The following is a 19865-nucleotide window of genomic DNA, read 5'->3' as shown; positions in this document are numbered from 1 at the left end:
CTGATGAATTTCCTCTGCTGCTGAGAGGAAGCTCCGGAAACATCCTTGCTGTTGATGCTGATGGCTACCTCAAAAGACAGGAATTCACCCTTCCCGGCCCTGCATGGAGATTGGCTGTGGGTTACCAAGCACCTGGCCTCCGATATTTTCACTGGTTCCGATTCTAAGAAGTATTTACCACAAAATCCAGGACAGTTCTTTGTAGCTCCTAAGATCTCAAGTGATTAAGACAGAAGAGCAGCTCTGATTCAGACTTATAATAAAACCTGTGTCTGAAGCATAGAGTGGCTCACTTGTTATGAACCCAACAGTAACTCTTTTGTACAGCACTTTAGAGTTTATAAAAGCCCTTATATAGCTTATTTGCATCTTTCAATAGCTCTGTGGGCAACGCAAAGCAGATATTATTACTCCCATTTTGTAGATGAGAAAACTAAGGCTTGGAGAGGTTTTGACTGGCCCAAAGTCATATGAGTTGTTGGTGACAGAGCAGAAATTCCAACCCTGGTCTCACTCCACATTCAAGCCTCTGTCCATCACACCTCCAACTCCAGCAAGCACTAGGGTTTACCACAATCATGAGTTAATGTCTCTGTCCTAGTCCTCATTGACGCCAGTCCTTTCCTTGCTGCTTTTCCTCATAAGACAATGACCCAGATTATGAGTCTGGAGAGTGCTACCAGGTCTCCGTCAGACCCAACTACCACACAGCGATAGCCAAAGCCAGGGCCCAGGGCCACATTGTGATCAGAACTGTCCAGAGAGGAAGCTGTTGGTGCCCAGGGCTAGCTATGAGAAGAAGGAGGGCTCTGAGAGCCAGATCCAAGTCCTTGTTCTGCCATGTAGTATATAACCTTAAGCTCATGACAGCTTTCTCTTTGAACCTCCATAGAATAAGGGCAGCAACATCTGCTCTACCCACCACTCAGGGATCAGAGTCAGTAATGGAATATTTCTTCTCCCGTTTCCAGGCAGTTACCAGACTGTGCTGGATGCACCCACTACAGAGTAAAGCAAACTAGTGCCTCCATGAAGGCCTCCCTGCACTAACCTCAACACGCAGGCAGACAATTTGTCTTTCAATCTAAGCAGGAAGATTTAAGCCACCCAACAGGAGCTCTCACACTGTTTCAGCACGCTTCTACTGATCATTTACTTTGTACCGAGCCTGGCCCTAATTATACAAAGATAAATAAGACAGTGTGGGCCTTCAAAAGACTCTAGGTTTGACTTAGAGATGGACATGTTAATAAGTACTGTATTACTAATAAACACGGTATTTCAGCATCGGGCAGCAACTTTTCGTTGTCTTTTCGTTGTGAATTCTTGGCACACTGTACGGTGCTGCCCACAGTAGGATGCAGTAAACATTTACTGAATAAATAAATAAAACTAACATAAAACATGACGACAAAGGGTACACACACTTCAATGAAAGAACTGCTCTTCTCCACCTGGAAACGTCCATCTTCCCATATCCCCTTTTCTCTTTACTCCTGTCCTGAAAGAAAAAGTATCCTTCCTTCTTGTCAGAACTAACCCCTTCACGATGATTTCCCTCCTCTCCCTCATCTCCTTGGAGGCCTTGCTCCAGCCATCCTGCCTCCCTCTTGCATCTGTCCTCAGAAGCTTTCTCTCTCTCTCTTTCCCTCTCTCTAATCCTTGCTTTCAGCCTTCTGACCCACCTCAGGTTCCCCGAGCTTACAAACCTAACTTGAACCAAGCTCTCCTTTCGAGTTCCTGAGCTCATCCTCATCCTCCTTTGACCACCGAATCTCTCGATTCTGTTGTTTGCACCTGCAGCCTGTATTTCTCCTCACCCTTTCATTCGCCCCATGTCCTTCGAAGCTGCTCTCAGAAGTGTCATCACCCCTCCCCATCACCAAGGCCAGTGGTCTTGTCTCAGTCTCCAAGCTCCCTGACCTCCCTGCTGAAATCCCCTTGGCTTCTGCGACACTGCAGTTCCTGGCTTGCTTTCTCCCTCTCTTGTCAATACTCAGGCTCTATCTGGCTGCTCTTCCTCTGCTTTCCTCTCAATGCAAGTTCTTGCCAAGATTGCCTTGTTACTTCACATTAGCTCCCTTGAGAACTAATTTAATGTCAAAGCTTCCAACTCAGGAAGGCTTTCCAGTCACCACCTCCACCCCAACCCCCCTGAGCCCAACCGTGCAGAATCCAACAGAACCATAGGGACTAAAAGTGCAAGAAAGAAAAGGTCCGCAAGGATAGGGGAAGGGATGGGATCAACATAGTTTCAATGTCAGACTCTCTCACAGCCTCTGTCACATTCTGCTTGTCCTGCAATGAACTTTTCTTAGTTCTGCCACCAGCTCACAAGCTCCTAAGACAGGATCTGTCCCACTCTTCTCTGCTCCCGCCATTCGATGAATGTAGTGCTCGGACAGACGGGCACACATAAGCGTTTGCCAGATAAAAGAAGAAAAAGCGAAGATGAATATGCGTGAAAGCACTTGGTAAACTGGAAAGCACTAAAGGACTAGAAGCCTCACCATCAACAGACTTCATAAGAACCTTCCGGGTTGTTCAGGCACATTACAGGGTCGGTGCCTGTCCTCTGGCTCTGCATGACATTTGATGCCCAAATGCCTGAGAACATGGAAATGCCTATTCCGGAACTGGCCTGGGATTGAGAGGCACAGACTGCAGCGACAGAGAGAGAGAGAAGAGGAGCTGTAAAGGCCCTCACCCTCTGAGACCACCTCCTCCTCATGTGCTCAGTCGGTAAACATCCACTAAGCACCTATGAGGTGCCGGGAGCTATTCCAGACACTGGGAACACAGCTCTGAACAAGACGACAAGGGCCCGTGCCCTCCTGGATATTATATTTCAGTGAGAAGAGATGATAAATAAAAGAAAACAGCAGGTAGTAAATAAATGCTTCTGTATCAGATGCTCTACCATCTCTTTCAAACAAAACAGCCCTGGCTGGTGGCTCTTTCTCTCTCCTGAGTGTTCACACGGACAAATCCAGTCCCCTGCTTTGAGGTTTGTTTTGTGTTTTTCTCCCCGTTAGGTCAGCAGCTACAGCACAGATGTGCTAGCTTCTCTAAGCTCCAGCAAAACCGTGTTTGGATGAACACTGCCACCCCATTTGGGGAGGCCTCTGAAACCGCTACACCTGGAAGGTTTGGGCAACCTGGCCACCATGGTCTCAGAGACCTCCTGCCCCTCTGAGAAGAGCGATAATGCTGCAGATTACTTACCAGAGAGCTACTTGGGTGATGCTTTTTCAGGTTGTGTTCAATTCTGTCAGAGCCCTCCGGACTCAGCTGATTGCTGGTGGTAGATTTCTGTGTTATTTAGGGCACCAAAGTCCCACAGTCTTGACACAAACTTAAAATTAGAAATGCATTAAATATAGGAAAGGAGGAAGGTCATTCAGGAAAGGCAGCCTTCCGAGGGAGCTGCAGGACAAAGACACCCTGGAAACTTCCAGGTTCATTAATGTGTTTTACACAGCATTCCAGTGGTATTTCTCCTTCAGAAATAACACTGTGGAAAGCGTAGGGGACTGGCTCAAACCTCAGCTAACACAGCCGAGTGAGTGACTCTGCAAACTAAAAATAGCTTCTTTCCCACTCATTCTGACAGATTTCACTTAGACCCTGTGCACAGGCTGATTCTCCAACAAACAGTTTTAGTCCTGCAGCAAAATGAGGGCTGGTGGCATTTGGGCTTGACAATTACCCAATCCCTGGTTCGACTCTTGTTTATTTCCACGTTTCCTGCTGCTGCTCCAATGGCTGCGTGTGTGCACACACGTGCACGTGTGCACTGAGCTCCCTGGCTGGGACTTGGTGCTCCTCAACCAAACGTGGGCAGAATTCAAACCAGGAACATGACTCAGGACCATGGCTGCAGATTGAGCCCAGAGCAAGGTTCTCAGAAACACCGGGAGGGCTCTTTGTCTCAGGTCTTCTCTTAATTCCCAGCTAGCCTCTGTGAGCCTCAGTTTCCTCAATTATAAAACGACGGTAATCATTCCTATTCTGGCCTATTTCACAGCATCACACTGGGATCAAAAGAGATAATGTATGCAAGAGTTATTTTCCTTTAGACATACTCCTATCAGAAGGATGGATGGCAGTGATGGGGCAGGTGAAATAGGCAGCCAGACTACAAAACTAGGCTGGACCACTGGAAGGACAGGCATCCCGACTGTACCAGGAGCTAAAAGCAGATCCAGATTCACAGCCTTAGTTCGTGTTGTCCCCTCTGCCTGGAATGTCCTTCTCCTTTTGCTAAACTCCTGCTCATTTTTAAGAACCCAGTCCAAACACTTCTTTTTGTTAGTGTCTTCAGAATAAATTATTCCACCTTCACTGCTCCCTTAGCCTTTCGTACACACCTCTAAAAGTACTTTTCACTCTACACGGTAAGGAATTTATTTACAGACGTGGAAGTTCTTTGAGGGCAAAGACTATTCTTTATCTTTGTATCCACTTCCCCACCCACCGCCACTGTGTGGTCAAAGCAAGTATATGGTAAGTGTCAACCAGTGTTCACTGGGTTGACAAGGAATGGACAAGAGCCCAAAGCCAAGCAGGGGGTAAACCCAGGAGACACGCACACAGGTGGGACAGAACGCACAGAGCCAGTGGAGGGGGTGGCGGGAGGGGAATCCAGGAAGGTAGAGTCACCAAGGTCTGCCTGTTCCCGGCAATAAGGTCACAGCCACTGGGACGGGAGTCAAAGCCAAACTGCAAGTCCTGGGAGGGCCAGGTGGGAGCATCATACTAAGTCCCAGTGACCTAAGATGGAACAGGAAGCCCTGGGGACAAGGAACAAGGGCAGAGAACAGAGCCAAGGCGAAGAGGCAGAGCAAGGCTCAAGCAGTACTGAAGTGTGGAACTTCTAGATTAGTTAACGTTCCCAGGTCTGCCAAAGTTGAGCCAGCAGCCTGGGGTTGAGTGATCTTGGCTATGACACCAAGGGACTCTAGAGGCAGGAGTCATTACAAATTTAAGTAGTGATCGTTTCCATAAAATAAGAATCAGAGATGGAAGAGAGTCTTAGATCTATGAGCAACTTTATAGGAATCGCCTGGTCTAACAACCTCAACCTACGTATCGGGGAACTAAGGGTAAGGAGGAAAGGGGCTTGCCCAAGTTCACCCTGTCAGGGCAGAACCATGGCTAGAACCCAGGCCTTCTGACTCCCAATCCAGACCTTGTCTCCCAGAGGCTGTTGACCGTCAGTCAAGCAGGCCTCCTGATGGTCCCACTAACACACCAGGTACCCTGCTGTAGCTGCTTCAGAATCTTGGGGGAGCCCCACGGTACCCACTAAGTGAGTACAGGCACTTCTTCCTGTGAAGTGCAGGCTTCCACCTTTGAGTGGACTTCAGAGCCAGTGTTCCACAGGAAATGGGCAGGGAGCAGCCCCACCAGGAGCTTGGAAAGCAAAAAGGTGCTGGTGTGTATGTTTGCTGTCAGGGAGCAAACAAACCTGTTCACACGCACCCTGCCCTGACATGCTCACGGGGGTAATCCCAACCACGGTGCTCTCCCTGGAATTTTCCAAGAGGGGCTAGAGAGGGCCAGTACCTAAGGCAAAGCTGACAGCGCACGAAACACACAGTCTTCAGTCTTCAGCACTGTAAGAACATTGAACAGAGGCCCGTCTGGTTTAAAATCTCAGTCTTTCTCAGGCTAGAGACGAGACATGGCTCAGAAGAAAAGAACTGAGACTCTCAGGGAATCAGAGACCCTGACTCCCGGAACTTTCCTGCAGGTGAGGGTACATATGCACCGTTACTTCATCCATACAGAAAGTATGTGAGCTTCAAGTTCCTCAAGTCCAAGCCCCAGCCCCACTGTCTACCTACTATGTGATCCAAGTCCAGTGACTTACCCATTAGTCTCCTTATTCTTAAAGCAGTGATTATAACACCTGTGCCCAAGTTTATTGTGAAAAGGAAAGAATATATGTAAAGCATTTAGCACACTGCCTAGACCATAATAACCACCAAGTAACATTGTGTTTATTTGCTTTCTTTTGTTCATGGGAGGGGCTGGTCATACCACAGTCCAGCTCTGTCTACCTGTGCTTTCCCCTCCCACTTGGCTGTCTCTCTGGACCCTTCTGGGCAGACATCCTACCTGAGGCCTCAGCCCAGACAGCTCACTCCTCCCTCTGCTTATCCCTGGATATAGAAGAAGGTAACTGGCCAGCTATGGGACACTCAGGTCCTTGAAGGTCAGGAATTATCAGTTTAGTCCATGGCTGTTCCTGTCTCCCCAGGTGTCTGTGCACCTCCCTGGCCAAGCCCCTGCCAGGGTATCACCCAGTTTAGCACAGCTCTTGTCTTTTCCAAGGTGAACCCACCCCTAGCAGCTTATAGCTCTGGCCCTCCAGCAAATAGATGCCTGACAGGCCAGACCGGGACATGAACAGCAGAGAGAATTCCCAGACCCAATTTACCAGCAGGAAACAGCCTGGGGTCTGAACCTGCAGTGAGACCAGTGAGAACACACACGAGCACCAGCTCCCCAGAGACCAGAGCACGGATGGAGGGGAGCACGAAAACGAAGCTGCCATAGGGCTCGGGGCTCAAGCCGACTCCTCACATTGCCCTGCCAAGAAGCTAAATAATTTAAGTCACATCAGTGTGAGGCTCTTTGGCTATATGCTTACACTGGCCATGTCTGTTACAGTGCTGCACAGCGTGGCCACCACACAGCATTCAAAGGTTTCAAAGGGAAGAAGAGAAAGGACCCAACAGTTACTGAGTGCCTGGAGAGTGCCAAGAACTTGGCATGTAATCCTCATCGATGACCTTCTGTGGTAGGTACTATTACCCTCATCTTACCAATAAAATCAGAGACTCAGAAAAACCCATGAAGCCTCTATGCCTCTGCTGTGCTACCTGACCACTAAGTCTTAAGTGTTCTGGGAAAGAAAAGGAAAGCTAAAGAGTCTAAAGCACCATATAGCAAGCTCTCAGCACCTTCCCTCACTAAGCAGACAGTACTAGCTTAAGTACTGCATTCCCTCTTTCACTGGAGTCAACTTCTTTCAAACAGAATCTAGAGAAATACAGCAAAAGCCATGAAGATGCTCATGGCCTTTGCCCCTGCAATTTCATTCCCAAGATTTTGCCTTAAAGAAACAGTTCAACAGGGTATTCACTGCAGAGTTCACTATAGTGACCAAAAAAAAGAGAAATGATCTAAATGTCCAACATTCACAGAATGACTTGGAAAATCCCAGAATCTTCAAATCATATAATATTATACAGCCATTTTAAATGATCTTTAAAGACCAAGATGAAACAAAGCAAAGCATTTGTGATAAAATAAATTACCACTGAATAGAAAACATTATAAATGCCATCACTATAACTTTGTAAAGTATGTACATGTGTATATGCAGAAAAGGAATGTAGCTGTGTTAGGGTGGTAAGATTATGGGTGGTTTTATTACTAGTATTACCATGTCTAAATTGTCCTTGTGGTGTTGTTCAGTGCCTTTACAATTAAAGAAAAAGAGACAGACAGACTGACAGACTCAACCCAGCACCAAGGAAAGGCCCAGGAGGACCAGGGCTGGGATGTAAGGCAGAAATTGAGAACCGTCCTACATACCCGGAAGGAGGAGGCCAGGCAGGCCCCAGGGGAAGGGAAGCCCTCTAGGTATGGAGAGGGTTGTAATTAGTCTGATGCTGATTACAGAAGTCTCACTAGTTTATTAATTTTTTTTGACAGACTGAATGAAGACTGAATTCCTTCATTAAGACAGCTTGGGTTCAGAGGCACATTTCCTGAGTGGCCATCCCCATTCTTCTCAAAAACCTAGCCCTTTCTTTTTCTTTTTTTTTCTAAAGGACAGCAGTAAAGTAAAATTTAGTAACAGAAACACATACCCTGGAGAAATTAAGACTCCTGCCTTAAATGCAGAAATTCAAGACATTTCAGGGAACTAAAGGGGCTTGAATAAACAACTGAACTACCGTGTTTTCTACACTGGGAAATATAAACAGAAGAGCAAAATACTCAGCTTAGTATTAACGGCCCCTCTGATCAGGTTCCAACCTTCTGATATTACCTCATATTCAGCCCCACAGACACACCGTGCTCCAGACAGACAGAACTACCAGTGCTCCCCAAACACTTTCTTCACTTTCCCACCCCCGTGACTTTGCTCCAGCTGCTGTGCCCACCGGAAAGTCCTCCTCTCTCTCACAGTGCCTGCTCAAGCCTCCCCATCCTCCAAGGCACAGCTCAAAGCTGTGTCCTCCACAAAGCCGAACCCAATCCTGTACCCTGAACTCATCTCTCACTCTCCGAAGTGGATCCAGAGCCCCTGGAACCTTTGAAGGAGTCACACACAGTCTGCCCTGCAGCACAGGTAGACAGGTAACTGCCTTTTCTACCATATTAAACCCGAGCAACTTGAAGCAAGGACCCCTTCAGGCTTCTGCATGGAACCCACCATAAGGCCTAAACTATAAGCACACAGTAGGCTCTCAGTGAATGCTCCCCTGAAAGATAAGGAAAAGGAACGCATCACCTCTGCGGAAAGAGGTCACTTCCTACCTCAGTTGCTCCCGTTAAGCAATGCAGAGAGGAAGGTGTGCTCTTTGATGGCCTGGAGCAGCGGAGGGATGGATCCTGCTTCTTTGGTCTCCAGCCTTCATGAGACTCCAATGTCCTCCCCAGTTGACCGTAGTCTGCTCGGCCCCAGGTAAACATCTTGCCAGTTTCTAAAAAAAGAAAAAAAAATTATTTGAATTAAGGCTATATTCCACAGCTGTGCTCTCATGGGTAAGCGAAGAATTACAAGAGAAAGTATGATCATTAATTTTGGTACCAACTACCATGTAGCAGGAGCCTTCCTATCTTCCTGTAAAGAAGTGTGCATATTCACGTGTTTATAGATGTGGGAACTGAAGTTCAGAGAGGTGAGATGTATGACTTAACCAAGATCAAACAAGGGCTGAGTGCCAAAGCTGGATTCCAACAGAGGCTACTTCCACAGGTTGGGCTCCTGCATTTTAACAGATATGGACATGGCCACAGAGAACACCTCAACGGCGCTGTATGGCCTACGTGCCCGCTCCCCTCCCCAACACCCTCCTTGTACTTTGCAGGGACAGATGATGTCTGTTCTCAGGCTCCCCTCCCTCTCACCCAATCCAGAGCCCTCTGTCAGCCACCTTGAGGTTCCCCAGGCTCCGGACTTGCCCCAGGCCACAGTCTCTCAGGGCCTTACTCTGAGCTCAATTAATGGCCAGTTTCATGTGTTTTTCCCTCCATGTAACATCAAGGACCTTTCAGAGTCTATGCTCTTACCCACAGGAGCAATTCTAATAGTCCCAAGGTGAGCGCCTATGTGTGCTAGAGGGAAGGGAGTGAGAGAAGGAAAAAAAAGACAAAATCATTCACAGCCAGAAAAGCATCCAGTCCCCCAGATGCACCATCTGGGAAGCTGGCCAGTGCTAAAGACGAATGAAGAAAATGAAGTTTGGAAAAAAGAAATGGCCTTTTTTCTCCCAGATAAGAGAGGATTCACCAAACTTATTCAGTTGTACCGAGTGCCACATTTGTTATTTCAACAGAAATGCAAAATCTGATGAGGCACAGATTATTAACAGATTCTCTGCAATAAATATGCATAACCATGTGCGCTGTATAAATTCTTTATACATGTTTATTTTAACAAAGAGAAACTTTGCTTAAGAGACAAAACACCAAGTAATGCATATTAAATTCTAGACAAATCTACTACATACTCTGTGTTTAGTATCAAAGCTTCATCTGGTCCCACATTCAACATACGGTTTATAGTGTCAGTTAAAAAACAACCAGAGACTCATGGGGGAAATGTCAGAATTTTGAAGGGGTACAGGGCTCTGCAGGGATACAGTTCTCAGGATCAATCTGCTCACGGACACCAAAATAGATACCAAGAAGTTCTTCCAGGCTTCCTCGAAGAGGGAACAAAGTCTGTGCAACCCATGGGGTACCAGATATATTACAAGGACAGGGAGAGGGTCCATTCAGATGTGTTATTTCATGGCCTCACAAGTGCTGCTCCTTTTGCCATGGATGCCCTTTCCTTACATCATTCATTTGATAAACTATGGCTCAACCTTCAGAGTCCAGCTCATGGACCACCAGTTCTGCAAAACCTTTCTTGACTTCTTAATTCTCCACAGAACGGGTGAAACCCTCCCTCCTCTGAGCCACCTTTACTACTGTACTCATCAACTACTAGGATCCCATTTAACAGGTGGGAAAATTAAGGTTCAAAGGAGTGACCAGCCCAGGGTCACACAGTTAAGCCACACTCCTTCTACTAGCCCATGGTACCACTCTGTATTGGTTAATCACACTGGCCCACATCACTGCATAAACACACTTCCTTCACTTCTGTAGGATTAGCCCAAAAAAAGCTCATGTGCCCAGGACCCACAAAGCATCCCAAACTGGCAAACTGTCCCTCTGCTTGAGCTGGCTGGGATTTACAACCAGACTGCCTTAGCAGGGAGATTCCCAAGAAGCCAGAGGATGAGACTGTCACTTCTTAAAGGGTCCTAGCGTTCCTCTGCTGAGAAGAACTGGCAAGTTGCTAACTGCAAGACTACAGAGAGAATTATGTTATCACAAACCCCACCGTGAATCCTTTCTTATCAAGTAAAACATCTGAGAACCTCCTCTGCTATTGATTATTGATGTCCAAGACAGGCAAGACTGCCAGAATATGGTGCTACCATGATTACATTTCCAATAACAATTCAACCATTCCACTTACGTAGCACTTTTCACCTTCAAAGCACTTTACAAAGATGAACTAATTAATCTTCATGCTCCCTGGGGAGGCCACAGACATTTTATTAGAGACAACCAGGCTGACTGGATGGCCAGCCTTTGGGTTCCGACCTAAGTTTGTGCAGTCAGGTAGGTACACTCCCTGAAGCTGTCTGTCTGCTTCTCCCCAAAATATACTCTGCATCAGAAGGCTCACAGGGGACAGAGGAGGCTCTTTTCTTTTTCCTTTAAACAGACATTTATTGACCACCTCCCAGGAGCCCAGCACATTAACAGACAATATCTCAATTAATCCTCATAAAAATTCTGTGAAGTATAGATTATTAAGCTTATTTTACAGAGGAGATTAGATGACTTGAGAGGTTAAATGACTTGAGCAAGTCCAAAAAAAACCAGCCAGTGATAAAAGCAAATTATAAACCTCTGTCTTCTGATTCCAAGACCAATGGCAGATCCAATGATTGCACAGCTGCTGTCACAAACTGATGAAACCTGGCTGATGAAACAGCCATTCTGACAGTGTTTGAGGAGGTGGGGGGGAAACTCAGATTAAATGGATATGTTCTGTGTACCATCCAGCTTTCCTTACTAGAATGGCCTCCTTCCCAAGAGACCATGCAGACCTCAGAACCATAAGCAGTGAAATAAAGGCATTAAGCACAAGGATTACGATTTTTAGGTCACCTGGAGTAAAAGAAAACAATGAATCCACATACAAAAGATGTTCATTAATGCACTGTAGATAAATGTCTGCCTCGAGCTGAAGCAAGCTGGCAAATCCAAGGACATTCAGATCCCAAATGTATGACAAATGAATCTACCTTAGATTAAATAATTATATATTACTGTGACAAAAAATAGATACATTAATGCCATCCAACGAGTATAGGTATGTGTCTCCAGATAAATGGGAGAAATGACAAACAGCTCAAAATAAAGTCAGCAAGTAAAATATAATTTAAAGGCACATGCATGCGAAAATTAACAGAATAACTAGGGAGCCAAGAAATATACACGGTCAAGGGTCCCAATGCAATGGAGAAAACAACGGGGCCAGATGAGTGGTATTGACAAAGACTGTCTAGGGAGCTTGCAGGGAGCATTCCAAGCTGGAATTGCCCCGGCAGGCTTGATGGAACAAGTGGCATTAAGGTGAACTTCTGGAAAGGAAAAGAAAATGGGAAGATCAGGGAGAACGTTCCAGGAGTGGGGAGAGGGGATAAGCAACGACAGAAATCCAAAGGCACAAGGTGGGGCAGGTGGAGAGAGGGAGGGTCACGAGGCAGGGCGGCGGAGGTGAGTCGGGGCTGCCAGGCTGGGGCCACCTCAAGGCAACGCCAGGCTCACGGTCTGGACTTGACCTTCCAGACTTGTTTGCTTGCACTCCCTTATCAGCAAAATATTTTTAACATACCTCTAATACATGTATATTCATTTATTTATTAAAGTATGCACTTGCATTATACACATATGGGAATTATAAAGGTACCTTTATTCAAAACTGTATAGTGAAAACACACTCCCAAAGTAGAAAATTTAAAACAATGAGATAAAAACATAAAAGAAGTCAGAATTTTCTCTTCCCACACCCTGGCAATTCATCTTGCATGCTCACTTTAGGAACTACTGCTACATAGACCCTGGGGAGACTGCAGACTTGTGGGCAGGGGTGGGGCCTGATGAAATGAGTGTTTGGGGGATGGTACATCTGGCAAAGGATTGCAGGGGGCCAGTAATAATAATATTCATACCTAACACTTCCCTCTCCAGCACCACTATGTGCCTAAGCATTCTGTTCTAGGAATTCTCTATATACTGTCCTAAGCTTTCTCTATGCAGTATTCTGTTTACCCCTCCCAACAACCCCGTGAGACAGGTATTCTTACCAGCCCCATCTTACTGACAGGGAGAAGGTTCTAGGAGTGGGAGAGGGGACAAGCAAAGTCACAGAAGGAGTAAGTGAAAAGGGAAGGAAGGCAGGAAGCCACTACAGTGACACAAGCCTAAGAGGCATCAGCTAAAGCCAAGGTTGAAGTCGTTGCAGGGGGGTAAGAATTTGAAAGGCTTGGCACCCCATTTGACGTAAGAGAAAGGGAACAGGAGGAGATACACAGCACTCTGAGATTTCTGGATTTCAAGGTTAGTGGGAAGGTGGGGGTGTGCCATTAAAATTTAAAAAGGCAAAAAAAAAGGCCATGAAGAACCTAGTGGCAAGACGGGAATAAAGACACAGACCTACTAGAGAATGGACTTGAGGATACGGGGAGGGGGAAGGGTAAGCTGGGACAAAGTGAGAGAGTGGCATGGACATATATACACTACCAAACGTAAAATAGATAGCTAGTGGGAAGCAGCCGCATAGCACAGGGAGATCAGCTCTGTGCTTTGTGACCACGTAGAGGGGTGGGATAGGGAGGGTGGGAGGGAGGGAGACGCAAGAGGGAAGAGATATGGGAACATATGTATATGTATAACTGATTCACTTTGTTATAAAGCAGAAACTAACACACCATTGTAAAGCAATTTTACTCCAATAAAGATGTTAAAAAAAAAAAATTTAAAAAGGCGCAGAGGGTGCTAGATCAGGGGTTCCATTGACAGGAGTCATGCAATATTATTTTGTTACCAAATGATTTAAATCTTCTGGAGCCTTGTGCAAACATCTTATCAAACGGTCAAATACAAATAAAGGGGGAGTGAATGAGGAGAAAGAAAATGAGGTGCAAAGCCCTGGGTGCTCTGGGATCAGAGAAGATGCAAAAGGGGGGTGGATGGGGAATGGTCGTGGAGCCAGCTTCCTTCACCAGCCGGAGGGCTGCCCAGGATGCTGGTAGGGGCAGGTGCTGCAGCCACAGCCACAGGCACAGTGAGAAGCTGCTCCAGCAGTATCTGGGTCCTCAGGGGAAGAGGAATTTCTACCCTGTTCTGGGAAAAGGGGTCCTGAAGGCGATAAGAAGATAGATTACAGTGTGATATAAGGAACATCCATATTTTCTTAACATAATCTGTCCCAGAAGGAAACAGAATGCCACTGAAGATATCAAAATGGAGTTATAGCAAATAGAGGTAGTAGATGTTATAAAAAGAATCCCATGGGTCAGGCAGAAAAAAGTCCACACAACCTCTTTAGTCCCTCCCACCTCAAATGTACAATGCTTTCTGGAGTATACACACACACACACACACACACACACACATACACACACACGAGGAGGCCTCTCTGCACCTATGAGTTATATTTATTATATAATTGATCCATTTACAAACACTTGTTACTCTCAGGGTTATTAATTCTAAGTCCTTAGAATGTAAGAACCTCATTTCTATAACCCATCCTTTGTTCTGCCATGTGGACAGAGACTTCATAAAAAGGCACTTGATGATAAAAACCAAGAACTTCGAACACCAAACTAACTGCCCGAGAGTCACCAAGCTTAGTCTTCCCGTGCAAGGAGGAGGAGAGGGGAGAGCTCAGAGGACAGGGGCTGGACACAGGCACACCAGGCTGCTTCCCCCACGCAGACGTGCCATCCTGCTCTTCCTCAAGGCTTCCACACCCCTTCCCTCTGCCCCCCGCTGTCTCCTCTACCCCTGAGCCCATTCACCTAGTCAACTTGTATTCACTCTTCAGCTCTGCTCAGTCCTCAACCCAGATCAGACTCTTCTGTGCAACAATCTCAGAGAACCATGTTCCTCATCTTGGGAGAACTTGTCTCAGTTTATAAATGTATGCTCATTAGGAGGACTGTTGATTAAAGTCTGTCTCATCCTCCAGAGAGTCGGCTCTGTGATAGCAGGGACTGTTTCTGCCCATCCCTGTATCCTAGAAAAGTGCCCAACACAGAGTAGATGCTCAATAAAGTATTTGTTGCTTGAATGAACAAATGAACAATCTAACCATCTCTTCCTACCTACTTCTTGCTCCCAACTACTAAACTTTATCATTTGCTGGCTCCATAATCTTAAGCAAATTACTCAACATCTGAAAAATGGAAAAATAACACCTTCCTTGTAGGGCTGCTGCAAGGATACTTTTTCATATAGTGCATGACACATAACAGTAAATGTTAGCCCCTATTACTACTATCCTCCCAAACTGAACACCACAGCCTTACCAAGGATTTCCATCATTCCACCCCCAATTTCTACCAATTTGTCAAATCTTCTCTGCCAGCTGCCAACTACCGACATCTTAGGTAAATCTTAGGTAAGTCATCTTCTTTATCTTACTGATAAAGAAGAGGAAGAGAACTGAAGGCTTCACCATTGGATTTTGGGATTTTTGTAAGATACAAGCATAGTATACGGCACACGCACATCATATCACACAACACAAATAAATTTAAACCAGGGGGTAAAAAGGAAGAGAGTGGAAGAGAGCAATGGAAAAGAGATGAAGCAAGGTGAGTTGGAGAAGATAAGAAGATTTAACCAGAGCCTCAGAAGACCTGGATGCTAATCCTGGCTTCTCTCCCAGGCTACGTGATCTTGAACACATCCCTTCCCTCCAGGGGCCCTATTTTTCCTATCCATACAATAAGAGGACTGGGATAGATGACCTCTGAGACATCTTCTTGGTCTAAACTTTAATAATGATGTCTAAAAATCCTCAGGGTCAAAATGAGTGGCGTACAATCTAATTTTCTTGGCACCTTTTGAATATTTACTCTGACCAGTGTCCTTGAATAAAACATCCACTCTAATATCAAAGACCACTAATATGATTAACAATTGTTTTTATTGAAGTCTAGTTGATTTACAATGCTGTGCCAATCTCTGCTGTACAGCAAAGTGACTCAGTTTTACATATATACGCATTCTTTTTTTTTAAATTGAAGTACAGTTGATTTACAATGTTATGGTTACCAATTTTAAAATTTGGGAACTTGGCTGTATATCTTGTTTGTTTGTTTGCTTTTGTAAAATTTCCCAAGTCTCCAAAGTTGTATCATGAATAATATCACATAACAAAAGGTTTGGAATTTTTTTTTAGTTAATACAGGAATAAAATTTCCAAACATGAGCTGTCCAACTAAAACGAAGAGAAGAAGCAGCCTGCAAAGAGATTGAAAAAAAACATAAGGGCCTGGGGAGAATTACTTATTGAGAGCTGACTCTGTGTAAAACTCTATTTTAGGCACTGCCATGAAGTTATATAATTTAATCAACACTGAATGATTGGTGTGAATCCCATTTTACAGAAAAAGAAACAGGTCACAGAGGTTAAATGACTTGCTCAAGATCACACAGCTTGGAAGTGGCAAAGCTGCAATAATGATGATGATAATAACAATAACCAATGTTTTGAGAGCACTTACTTCATGCCAAACTCTTTACATGGATTGTCCCATTTAGTCCACAAAAACACCCCGTGAGAAGGCATTATTATAATCCTCAAATTACAGGGGAGGAAACTGAAGCATAGAGGGAGGTGAAGTCTCAAGCTCAGAGCCTCCAGCTGCCCCCAGTCGGTGCCCCCAGTCACTGCCCTGCAGGGGACCCACCAGTCCGTGTGACCCCAGCTCCACTTTTCATTGGCCCACACTGCCTCTTTAAAAGTGGACAGTCCCCAAGGACTTCTGGAGGGTGTTCAGAGTCACAGGGACACCTGTGTGGGCTAGGGGCACAAAGACAGCCCGGCCAGATTGCTAAGGGAGCATCACCCTCGGCCTATACGACAAAGATCAGAGTCCTAAGACATGCCAGGCACTCCACACGGCTGCTCCATTTTCACCACTCACTTTATTAGCTGTCAAATCAGGGGCACTGGCGAGAGAAGTCCAGACAGACTGCGCCTGAGGAGCCCCTGGACCAGCTGCAGGACTGTCTGTACCACGCAGGACGGGGGCTTCCCAGACAAAAGCAGGGAGGACTGGTTTCTTCTCCAAACCTGGTGAGGGCATCTCAGGAAGCCCTGGTCCTAGATTGTTTGTGTATTTGGCTCCCTCGCCCTCCACAAGCCCCTCCCTTCAAGCACCTCTGTTCTCTTAGCGCTGGGTGACTGCCCCTTTGTCAAGGGCCTGCTCCACTTCCTCCCTCCCAGGCCTCAGGGTTGTGCTGTGCCCCAGCCTGCACTGCTGGTCGGCCTGCTTGTTCCACCCACAGAATTCCTTCTCATCCTCAGGGCCTGGCTCAAAAGCCACTGCCTCCCTAAAGTATTCCATTATCCCCTAGTCAGAATAGGCCATCCATTCCTTAGGAGCCACTGGCATGGTGCTTGTACCCCTGTTCTAACTACTACTCTATGCCACCAAATATAAGCTCATTGGATGACATGTCTTACATTGCCCACTGTCTTAGTCAAGGTTCTCCAGAGAAACAGAACCAGTAGGTTCTATAGAGCAAGATTTATTATAAGGAATTGGCTCACATGATTATAGAGGCTGGCAAGTCCAAAACCTGCAGAGCCAATGTCCAAGTTCAAACGCTGTCAGGCAGGAGAATCCTCTCTTACTCAGAGAAGGGTCAGCCTTTTGCTCTATTCAGGTCTTCAACTGATTGAATGGGGCACACCCACATTACGGAGGGCAATCTGCTTTACTCAGTCTACTGATGTAAATGTTAATCTCCAAAAACACCTTCAAAGAAACATGCAGAACAACATTTACTAAATATCTGGGCACCCATGGCCCAGTCAAGGTGACACATAAAACTAACCATTATATCCACTGAAGGGTGGAGAACTGTGATCCTTCCTTATGCTGTCTGTATTCCTCACAGCACCTAGCATAGGGCCTGACCCAGAGCAGGTGCTCAGTGTTTGCTGGAAGGAAAAAGAGTTACAGGCATAGCTCTTACCACAAGCTTTTATGTGCCACCAAGGATGTCAGAGACCATCCCATCCAACTCCCCAAAGAGAATACAAAACTAAGGAAAACAAATGACTCTTCACACAAACTACTCGGAAACAGAGCCAGGCACTCTCAATATTCAACAAACGGTTACTGAGTACTTTCTATAAGCCAGGTGCTGTCCCAGGTGCCAGGGGCCACAGCAGTGAACGAAACAGACAAAACTCCCTTCCTTGGCGAAGCTTACATTCTAGCAGGGGGAAGACAGACAATGGACAAAAATCACATAAAACATATCCCCTGGCAAACGACTTTAAGTGCTATAAACACAAAGTAGGAAAAGGGGACAGGAAGAGCTGGGGAGGGAGGTGGAGGCCCAGGACAGGTGCCCAGCTCCCCACTTCCTGTCCAGGGCTTTTCGTCTATAGCACACCACCTTTCTTAAAGGAAGAAAGTTAAATTGAAGAGCCCTCACCCAACTCCTGAAGGGACAGTGAGACTTGTTCGAACTACCTCTCAGGACTATGATGAAAAGGGAGACAATAAACATGAAAGCACTTTATAAACTCTAAATAGAGGTGCTGGAAATATCATGACTATCACTCTTTCTCTAAAGCCAGTTTGCAAAGAACCATCATGAGAGGCTGGACCGTGAGCCCCTGCCCTGAGGGGCTCTGGCCCCTGCTCTGGCCGAGTGCTTGGGCTTCCTGCTCCTCCAGGAGCCCAGCGGCACATCAGGCTGCCAGTCACACCTAGCAGTCACTTGGCACCCAGAGAAAAAACATCCCTGATTGAGGCCGGTGCCTCTGCAGATGTTTCCCAACTCATTTCACATTCCAACTCCCAAGCTTCTTCGCACACTTTTAGACTCTTATTAATAACACTTTAAAATGTAGATTGCTGCCTAATCTTAGCTGCGTAATTAAAAAAATAATCTTGCTTCTCTCCCTCCCGGCAAGAAAGGAAACCATACCCCAGGGCTTCTGCAGCTAAGAATCACACCCTGCAGAAAAGCTAGCAGGAGGCTGCAGGTGGTGGTGGGGGGTGGGGGGAGGACGGCGGGAGGGAGTGGGGGGAGTTGAAGCCAAGAAGCAAGTCTAATCCTTGATTTCGGAGAAAATGAAAACGAGGCTGAAGGAGGCGAGGGATTTGCCCAAGGACACACAATATATTTTGGCAAAGCCAGAACCCGAATCCCAGTTTCCTGCTTCCCGGGAACCTCTGTCCACTGCCTCGTGGGGAGAGGAGAGGAAGAAGGCAGATGTGAAGTCCTTGGAGAGTAGGAACATGTACTTGTGTCATTCTCCGTGAGCATTGCTCACTGCATAAGGAGAAACAGCTACAGGTCTCAGATGTTCAAGATGATTATGGAAACAAGGCTCAAAATTCTTTACATTCAGTTCAGACTCACAGACCACCAGAGAAGGAAGGGACCTCAGAGTACTCTAACCCTACCATCTGCTTCAGCTGGGAAAAGTGCAGCCCAGTAAGGAAAGTAACTGACTTACCCAAGGTAAGGTAATAGTGGGTTAGAAGCAAAGCAAGGCTAGAAGCCAGGTCACCCTGACTTCTAGCACATTCTACTCACAGCCTCTTAGAAAAATACGTCAACCTCTCAAAGCTTCAACTGCCACCTGCATTAGCTAATTACCAAAGGCCTCCTGGGCTCCTTGGCATAAAAGAGCAGAGACAGGCAAGGTCCACAGGGCTCCTCACTGCCTGCTTCTCTAGCATGGCTTCTTGGAAGGCCCAAGAGCAGGGTAATGGAAAGACACACATCTCTACCCCCATCGCCTCAGGGTTCTCCTCTCCCCACCTAGCCCTGGACTTTGCCTTCAATTGCTGTCTCTTGCAAAAGATCATCAGCAGTTTCCACCTCTGTGAAGTTACAAAAAAAGAAGAAAAAAGGCCAAGCACTGAGCCCAGCTGTTGGTGAAGCTGCGTTTTCCACTGATGACGATGACTCACAGTGCCCGAGCTGGAGGCTGGAGCTGGGAATGAGACTTGGGTGATTGGGCACAGCCAAGGGAAAGCCGCAGTTCCCAAGCACGCCTGGGCCTGCAGAGACGCGCTGCCTGAGCCCCTTGGGTAAAGTCACAGCACCTGGCTGTGGGCACACAGCGCCCCCTGCAGACCATCCTGAGGTCCAGCAGGACCAGGAGCAGGGACAAACCCTTACCTGGGGCCAGTGCATCCTGCAAAGCTCACCATGGTATCCAAGCTGTTATGTTAGGAAACCAGGGTCCCACCTCTGAAAACCCAAGAGATCCCCCAATACTA

At 46.5% G+C, this 19865-nt stretch overlaps 1 protein-coding gene across 1 annotated transcript in view; it reads right to left on the bottom strand.

Annotated features, from left to right (window-relative positions):
• The window catches only part of SERGEF (secretion regulating guanine nucleotide exchange factor), a 227392-nt gene that overhangs the window by 170894 nt on the left and 36633 nt on the right, over positions 1-19865 (bottom strand). The window contains exon 9 of the mRNA XM_007174853.3: positions 8560-8726. Coding sequence (XP_007174915.2) covers positions 8560-8726 — 167 coding nt within the window. The remainder of the gene's footprint in view (positions 1-8559; positions 8727-19865) is intronic.

The sequence above is a fragment of the Balaenoptera acutorostrata genome, chromosome 9 (assembly GCF_949987535.1).
Source record: "Balaenoptera acutorostrata chromosome 9, mBalAcu1.1, whole genome shotgun sequence".
NCBI classification, from domain to species: domain Eukaryota; kingdom Metazoa; phylum Chordata; class Mammalia; order Artiodactyla; family Balaenopteridae; genus Balaenoptera; species Balaenoptera acutorostrata.
This window is presented reverse-complemented; position numbering and strand designations above follow the sequence as displayed.